General features: G+C 34.6%; 1 protein-coding gene across 1 annotated transcript; it reads left to right on the top strand.

Annotated features, from left to right (window-relative positions):
* The first annotated feature begins 692 nt into the window (after positions 1-692).
* LOC126693794 (cytoplasmic tRNA 2-thiolation protein 2) lies at positions 693-8,156 on the top strand. The gene is made up of 9 exons (XM_050389924.1): positions 693-820; positions 3,473-3,608; positions 3,767-4,078; positions 4,460-4,799; positions 4,965-5,051; positions 5,639-5,760; positions 6,115-6,190; positions 6,661-7,058; positions 7,750-8,156. Exons 3-9 carry the CDS (start codon positions 3,798-3,800, stop codon positions 7,796-7,798), a joined length of 1,353 nt encoding a protein of 450 aa, XP_050245881.1. The 5' UTR covers positions 693-820; positions 3,473-3,608; positions 3,767-3,797; the 3' UTR covers positions 7,799-8,156.
* The last annotated feature ends 932 nt before the right edge of the window (positions 8,157-9,088 follow it).

Here is a 9,088-nt window from a genome sequence, read left to right as displayed (position 1 = left end):
AATCAAATACTAGCCCATATGGGTATGAATCAAGTGCACTAAAGGAAATCAACCCATAACGTAGAGACACCCCCCCCCCCCCCCAAAAAAAAAGATTTTAAGAAATAAAAATTAGTTAAATTATAGATTGCACCCTTAAACTTAATTTGTTCACAATTTAATTAAGTTTTATAACTTCTAGTTTACTCGTACTCTATTTGTTTTTCAATGTAGTCCTTGCATCCACTTCAACTAGAGAGATTTCAGTTGTGTCCCAAAATGACGTAATTTTAGGTTTTTTTTTTAAAAAAAATTTTATTTACAAAACAACATCATTTTTAGGATACTTATCTGTACAATGTGATGGAATTAGACAAATAACTACATTGAATAAAAGTAAAACTCATAGAACTAAAATGAATAAATCTAGAGTTACAAGACTTTATTGCATTTCGAGTAAAGTTAGAAAATCAATTTATAATTGAGTAATACTATATCTATAATATTTTCACAATAACAAAGTTTAGATGACAACTTGTTATTAATTATCATCTAGGCTTACTATTAACGTTACTTTTTGTGATTTGTCATTTAAGATTTGCTGTAAAATTATTTGGTCTCTGCTTAATTTTTTATTTTTTGATAAAATGTCTCAACCTTTATTATTTATTAATTTAGCCTAAAAAATACTGTTTAGAAAGGAGGGCGTTTTTGTAATTTCGGCCTCCCCTAAAATTAAAATTCCCGGATGCCCCTTCTCGGGCCAATTGCGTTTTGCTTCAATAGTCCGACTTCTCCCTCTCTTCTCTCTCTCTCTCTCCGCTGCTCATCGGTGACACGGGTAAGTCAGTTTCTCTTTCTCTCACTCCTTCAATCATTTCTTTTCATGTTCTGCTTTTCAATTCTTGATAAGTAGGTGGGGCCAGAGTTTCATGTTTTTGCTGTGGATTTCCATTTAATCTTAGTTTGAAATTGTTTCTGTTCGGTTCCCTACGAAAAACTAACTAAAAGTTTGTGTCTTTAACTCTTCCCACTCAAAATACTAATGACCCACTTTGTGTTTTAGAGAAAAACTTACTTATTTCACTTTGTCAAAGCTGAATGTGCGACAAAGTTTCCAATTTTCGTTGCAAACGACTCAATTATCTTGATTGTAAACAACTCTGATTGTGCGTTATGTATCTTGAAAATGCTACTGTTATCGGTAGGATTGAGTTTGGGCTTCAATGGCTCAATTTGATTGTGACTATGCTGTATTATGTTTATGAGGATGCTGAGAGCCTTGATTAATTTGTTTTGAATTGAGATGATGTTAGTCTATCTCTTTATATAATAATGAGTTAGATGAAGTTATTTTCTCTTTTGATTCCTTTTATCTAAAGCTGTCAACCCGAAATGATATACCCATATTGACTAGTATTGAAATATTAATATTTAGTTAACCTTACCAAACTAAAACAGCTTCCAGTAGGTTATTCACAAGAACGAATTATTGTATTGACCGCTAAACCAGTACAAAAACTTTCCCATGAAACATATCAGATAAAATACTGGCCTGTATGGCTGTATGCCAGCATTTCTGGGGTCATTCACGTGTTTCGGTAGTGATATTTTGGACAGTACACAAACAAAAAGGGAAAAATAGGGGTTATAAAATATGCATGCTATTAGGCCTAATGTATTGTGCTAATGCATCGGGGCTAATATATTGGGTTTATAAAATATGTGGATTTAAATTTCTCCAAAAAGGCACTGCTTGCAGCTCGAATGGTTCAGAAACTCCCCTCAGTTCACTGATTGATTTCCACCCCTCCCCCTCTCCCTCCCTCTCCCTAAACAGATTTTCTTCAATATCTCCACTCTGCCTCATTAGTACTTCAATGGCAATCACTAGTTTCTCTCATAAAATATTTTTGGTTCTGCTCTGGTTGTGTTGCTTTTCATGTGTGTCTGTATCTTGTTGTGTGTTTGGTGATGATAGCTTTAACAAGGAAGTGTGAAATTTCACAGATGTGTATACTGAAGTTTCTTGCAGCTCCCAATGAATTCTTATTACTTATCAAAAGCAAGTTTCTGTGCTACCAATTTGTGTGATTTTTTTTTTTTTTTTGCTTGATGGGAAAATAGAGGAAAACAAAGTGAAGACTGAAATTTGACTCTTTTTTTATTATTATTTTTCTATGTCCTAAGTTATTTTTGCTCAATGGACAGTGGAAAAGTTGACTCAAGTGCAGTGGATTGAGTTTTGGTTACTTGATCCTAAAATGGAACATTCACATTGAATTTTTGAATTTCTTCTAGGCCTTTTTAAGCTACCAAGCAGGCTTCTATAGTTTCTGCTTTGTTTTATGTATCACAACCATTCTAGATGTCATGTAAACTGTAACTACTCTGCTATTTCTTTGTTTCTTAAGTGCTTCCAAGTCCAGCATTTGTTTTCTGGTTGAGACAGTACAGGCTGTAATAATGACAAAAGCAAGTAAGGGGAGAGAGAGGTGAACAATGGGAAATGGATGGGGTAGTAATTATGCTGGACCAAGCACCACCTGTCCAAAACACTGCTCAAGGAGTCATGATCTATTCTATTCTTTATTCAAGCACTTACAAAAAGATTTTTTTTTTTTTTTTCCTAACAATAATTACCAAATAAGTTTTCTATTTCTTGTCTTTGAATTTGTTTTGGACTTTTCAAAGCACAAGAAAGCAGCTTTTTGTTGTTATTCTTAAAAGCAAGTTTTTGAAAATAGAAAACGGCACTTTCCAAACATAGCCTTAGGTTTTGATGGAGCATTTTAGCCTCCTTTGAAAATTGTTATATTTAAAATGCTTGTCTTTTTAAAAGTGACATTTACTTCTCGAAGAAATGTATAGTTGGTTGCAAGAATGCCAAGAATGGAACATTCGCTAGACCAAAATTTAATACCTTAATCCTCGGAATTTAATATCTTTTTTAGGAAGACTCTTCAACCTATTATCTATTTATTGCTTGAAACATGAATGAGAGGACTGCGCATGTTTACTCTTTATGAAGTGGGTTTAGTGATGGGTCTATAAGGTCAAACTGTTGTTACTTGTTAGATGCATAATACCTGGTTTCTGTGATTAGTAACTTATAAAATTCTTTGATGCACCCCATTGGTCATTTATTTCTAGCATTGCATGACAATAAATGGGTAGTTGAAGTCAATTTATTGCTTGAAAACCACTAAGAAAAGAAATGATTGAAGCTGGGAATGGGCAAAGTGTTTATAATTGTTTCAAACATAAGCAAAATGAAGATCCGAATCCAATGTTTTTCTCTTTAGTGCAAATAGACTAAGATAATATAATGGCAAATCTCTTTTGGAGGGATGGTAGATCAAAATGCTCCACAACACCTTACTGGACTCTACAGTAATCATGATTTATTTGAAAGATTCAACATATGCTTTTGTGCTTTTGTTTTGTTTCATAAAATTGTGTCATTATTTTTTTCTTATTTTTATCTATGCAGTACTCTACCATATCAAACTTAGAGAGAATACAGCCACAGAAGGATGCTTCAAGATTTTGAAGTATACTGAATAGTTTTGGATGGTTTTATTGGACAGTTTTTTTGTAGAAGCTTTTTAGACAGTTGTACTTTTTGGGTAATTGTTGTTTTGCAACCCATTTGCTGATGTGATCATTTTGTACACGTGTCGATCAACCATTGGTGTATAGAACCAAATAGGGAAGCTGATGTGGTAAGCCTGCTGCAAGAGATACTTTCTCCTACCCAAGTACCAATATTAATATTATTTTGCAGTGGAAACTGGAAAACGCTAAGCTCAGATTCGATGGCGTGTAACCCCTCAAACTGCCAATCAAATTGCTATGGAAATGAAGAAAAAGCAGAGGTAGTAGTAGGAGAAGAATATGTCTCAGCCAATCAGAATCAGAATCTGTGTATAAAATGCAAGACCAAGGAGCCCATTGGTGGCAATGAGGGGCGGATGTTCTGCATCGAATGCTTTCGAAGCAACTTATATGGAAAGTTTAGGCTGGCTGTCACCTCCCATGCCATGATTACTCCTACCGATAATGTCCTTGTTGCCTTCTCTGGCGGCCCTTCCTCTAGGTCTCCCTCTCACTCTTTTCAAAACTCTAAATTGATGGTTCATTTGGATGCAATTATTTCAAGAGAATGATTTGGATTTTAGTTTTTGGTTTCAATAACTTCCGATAAAGTTGAAAAAATGGCAAATTTTCTCTATTGATAAAATTCATTGGGTATAATTAAGCTTTATTAATATGTGGATTACAAATGATTAGGTGTATTGGTGTTATTTCAGATCCATAACATACATGTTAAGTGTTTTCATTGGAGCAAAATCTAATTCATACCAAGCACCAAACATTCAAATCCCTTGATTTAAAAAAAAAAAAAAAAAAATTAAATTAAATCTTCAAATCCAAATGCAACCTTATGTAAATATGTTTTTATTTTATTTTATTTCAGGGTGGCTCTACAGTTTGTACATGAGTTGCAACACAAGTCCCTGAAGAACTTTGACGCAAGTAGAGATAGGTCGTTACCAGTGTTTGGTGTTGGAGTTGCTTTTATTGATGAAACAACCATTTCTTCACTTCCTTCTCACGATATTGACCGAGCAATTCAAGACATCAGATTGATCGTGTCCAATCTAGCCCTGCCAATAAAACAGTTGCATGTGGTTCCCATTGAAAACATCTATTCTGGTGATGGGACAAACAGATTGAAGAATTTGCTAGATGCTGTTAGTGATACCACTGGAAAAGAAGATCTTTTGCTACATTTACAGATGTTGTCCTTGCAAAAGGTTCATTCTAGATACTCACAAAAAAAAAGTTCATTATAGACATTTCAATTTCAATACAAAGCATTTCTCAAAAAAAAAAAAAAAAAAAAAAAAAAAATCAATATAAAGCATATAAGAAAGGTAAGAAAAATTGACTCATCATATAATTTTTTGTTTGTTTTGTAGGTTGCCTCTGAAAGTGGATACAACAAGATTGTACTAGGATTGTGCACATCGAGGATTGCTTGCCATGTGATTTCGGCGACAGTAAAGGTTTGCTTTTATATACTCTTCAATGTGTCATAATCCCATTGGAGGCCAATTGATCACCCTTTTAACTTGGGGAACATGCATTCTTTTCACACAGTGGGTATATTACTACTGCAATTTAGTGTCATGTCCATTTGTGGGATGCAATTTTATGTTTCTCTTAGACATGGATTCCTAATATCCCATTGAAATTATTTCCAGAATTTCATATTGTCTAAAGTTGCTGTGGTGACCGACACCCTGTCAATCAACTTCAATTAAACATTTAGCAAAGAAAAACTCACCTTAAGAGGTGATGTATATTCGATACCTACTTTCCTAGAAAACAATATAATGCATCGTTTGACAACTTTTCAACTTGCTTATCAATCTGTCTGACCTTTATCAGGAATGCTGCATCATTATATTTTAATTTCATCCATTTTCTCTTAATCTGCTTTCTTTTCACATCAAATATGGCATGAAAAAAAAAAGGCAAAATTTTTAGTAAGCACCAATAAAAATTTCAGCTCATTGAAAAATACTGGTCAATGTTTGTTGGCACCTTGTGCTGTTATAAATTTATAGTTACTTTTTACCCCCCTTAACAGGGCCAAGGATATTCTTTGCCGGCAGATATACAATATGTTGATTCAAGGTGGGAGATACCAATAGTGCTTCCGCTCCGTGACTGTCTTGTGCAAGAGCTGAACATGCTTTGCCACCTTGATGGGTTTGTAATTCATGCTTTTGTCCATTCATCTTATAATCTTTTGTTCTATTACATGTAAAGAGCCTTGTAGATCAAGTAGCACCTCCCAGTGTTTCCAACGAAGACATCAAGGTTCAAATCCCCCCCCCCCCCCACCCCCTCTCCAACTCTTGAATTATCCCCAAAAAAAGAAACTTTTGTTTACATGACTATTAATAAAACTCTGTTATAACTGAGTCATATTTATTTCTTTTTCACTTATTTTTTTGTATACATTTTATATAATACACATGCCCATGTACATTAAATAGGACTATGAATAAATCTGGTCTTTTACTAATTGATGATGATTCTCATCTCATCTTGACAGGACAGTTTAAAGACAGTGGAGTTTAAAGGTCCTTGCTCTGGCATCAATGGCTTGGTATCGTCATTTGTAAGGATATTGCAGGTAGACACATGGGATTGCATGTCTTCTATTTCTTTTATGGTGGTCTCAAATATTTTTTAGAGTGTCTTTAGGGGAAACTCATTGGAAGATTAACTTCTTTTGACTGGTTGAAAAGTATGATTCTTGCGGTGTTCATCACAGCTGAGAGGATTTATGGCTCTGGAAAGGCTACCCCACTGTAAAGTCCAATATTGCCTATGGACCAATAAAAAGAGTATATGATTTGTTCCAATGCATCTGTAGATGTGATTGTAAAAGTAGTTATTGAAATGTTGGTTTTAGAGATCAGAATAGATTAACTTACTGAAGCTACTTGTATATAAATTTTACACCTTAAAAGAGAATGCCTTTTTGAGCTTGTTAGAAATATTCACTCCAGCTTTCTACTTTTTTTTTTCTGTTCTTTTTTTTTTTTTTTTTTCCAAATAGAATCTTGATCAGTAAATTTTCTATGAATCTTTTTTGTCCAGGAAGAAAATCCATCCCGAGAGTGCACAATTGTCAGAACAGCTGGAAAACTTACTCCGTTTCATTTCAACAGGATTCCGGAGAGCGATGACTCTGTCATCCCTTTGGCAACCAGAAGGCGTCAAAAGAGATATAATCTAAAGCCTAATGAGTCAATATCCTCAGAGTCATTCTGTCCTATCTGCAATAGCCCACTTAACAAATCTGACATGCTAAGATTGAGCAATCTTGGGAGTTGCCAAACAAGTTCTGATCGTTTTGGTGCTGCCTGCTGTTCAAGTTGCCGCTTTCAGATACTTCCAAAGGATCCCTCATCAATAGATCACTTCTATTCACTTTTACCCCAGCCATTGGTTGCCCGAGCAAAGCATAGTAGCTATGATAATCTTAGTTTGCTTAGGTGAGAGTTTTCATTTACTATCAGCACTAACTCTTAGATTTATTTGGGGATTACACGTGGTTGGAACTTCTATAAACACATTGATCTCACATTGGGCATAATAGTATAGATGATATTTATGTGTGTAAATAGGTAGATAGATACATAGATGTCAATTGGCAAATAAAAGAATAATGTTGGATGCTAGATGACTTGGAGCAGATTTTGTACCTGCTAAAACAAAGGGAAGAAGAAAATATGTTGGAGCTCATTGTATCATCCTTTTTGATAGCAAACTTGAAGATGCAGAAGGGAAGTTCTAAATTAGGATTTGTCAGTCATTAGATAATGATTTATGGAGATGGCATTTTTGAATGGAGGCAATCTAAATGTTGATCTGCTACATAATGGGGATCACTTGTCTGCACTTGGTTCTGGGATCACATGCTAGATATTTGCCACATTTTGTCTTGTGCACTACAAGTATTTTGGTACTTCAGTTATGTCTTTCTCATCCCACAGCAATATGGGAAATTGTCTGGGATTGCTTGTCTGCACTTTGTTATAAGTGGGCCTGGTCCGATTCTGAGTGTAAAATAGTAGCATTATTGCCCTAAATTTATGGGTACAATGTAACTTTAAATTTTCTACACAGAAAGTGTCAAGCATTCTGTACCAGTTTTAACCTATTTTATGTGTTTGTTGTTTTCAGGGAGCAGATACAAGATTGCTTGCTTTCAGACAGTGAAGATGAAAGTTGATTTGACTTGCCCTTTCCTATGGTCCTCGATTTTTGAAGCATATAATTCATTTTTGGTGTTTGTTCCTATTACAAATCGCTCAGTTAGACAGTTACACAAAGATAACTTCAACATGCGGCAACAAATGAACAAGAATCTAAAGTATTTACTCACATCAGTTCAATTGCCTGCCTTATGAATGACATCATAGCTTTCCTGCCGTCTAAGATGATATATAAATGGTTATCACAGTTTTCAAGTACTGAGAAACTTAAGATTCAAATCTTTTGTACTTTGAAGTGGAAGATATTACTAGTTGGTTACAGTGTTTATCATTTTACCTATTAATCCATTTGAATGCCCCTCCATTGGTTGAAAACTTAACTTCTTTTTCTTTTCTTTTTCCCATTACTTCATAAATGTTGTTTGTTTTCTAAGAATTTTGTCTTTGTCCAACTTGTTTCTATCAGTTATCCATAGTAATAAAATGGAGGATGGGTGTCTGATTGATATGTCGGAATATATAATGCATGGAATTGCTTTTACAGCAAGCGAAATATTGTTGTTTACATAGAATAAAAAGATGAGTGCCTGTGGATTAAAAAGATTAGCGCTTATTAAACTGTCAAATGAGATCAAATAATTATCGCATACGGAGTTCAAAGGCTCAATCTGTCCTCCAGACCTTTCCACAATTCCCAGAGATGATTGGTCTAAGGGTTCATACTTGCAAAGGGTAATTAAATAGTTCATTGTGACAGCTCAAGTATTTCAAGTTAAACCTAATTGGTTATCTGAAGAGAAAGGAGCAATATTGTGCAGTCCTGTTTCTGATCACAAATTCAAACCGACTTTTTCAATCATCGAGCCAAATCCAATTTGAGATATGCACAGGCTCACAATGTACACCTGCTCTATAAATATTTCACTCAGATTCTTTGACGATTCTACTTTTATGTAATGGTTGCGTTGAAATGCTTCCAGGGGCACTGTGAGCTTTCCTTCTCGCTTCTTTCTTCCTTGATGCTTCAGTCATGGTGTGCCTGTGAGCAACGGCCTAAGATTCATACATGTTCCTATTGGCATGTTCGTTGGATGAAATTAAAATTAATTTGAGATGTTTGAATATAGGTTTTCTGTTGGATTACTTTTGTGAACATGAGATTTACTTGGCATTAAAAGTGGTGTATTAGATCTATAGGACTGATTGTTCTTTAAATGAGAATGTTGAGATTAAGATGGAATGATTAGATTTGAAATGATTGAGCTAGGTTGTTGACAGTATTTTCGATTTAGTCTAATGGAGGGAAA

The sequence above is a fragment of the Quercus robur genome, chromosome 7, assembly GCF_932294415.1.
Source record: "Quercus robur chromosome 7, dhQueRobu3.1, whole genome shotgun sequence".
NCBI classification, from domain to species: Eukaryota; Viridiplantae; Streptophyta; class Magnoliopsida; order Fagales; family Fagaceae; genus Quercus; species Quercus robur.
The sequence above is the reverse complement of the archived record's forward strand: the minus strand, read 5'-3'. Positions and strand labels throughout refer to the sequence as shown.

Coding starts and splice junctions, on each gene's coding strand:
- LOC126693794 (XM_050389924.1), top strand. CDS start 3,798: ATGGCGTGTAACCCCTCAAACTGCCAATCAAATTGCTATGGAAATGAA. Junction 5,052..5,638: donor TGATTTCGGCGACAGTAAAG/GTTTGCTTTTAT, acceptor CCCCCTTAACAG/GGCCAAGGATATTCTTTGCC. Junction 5,761..6,114: donor ATGCTTTGCCACCTTGATGG/GTTTGTAATTCA, acceptor TTGACAGGACAG/TTTAAAGACAGTGGAGTTTA.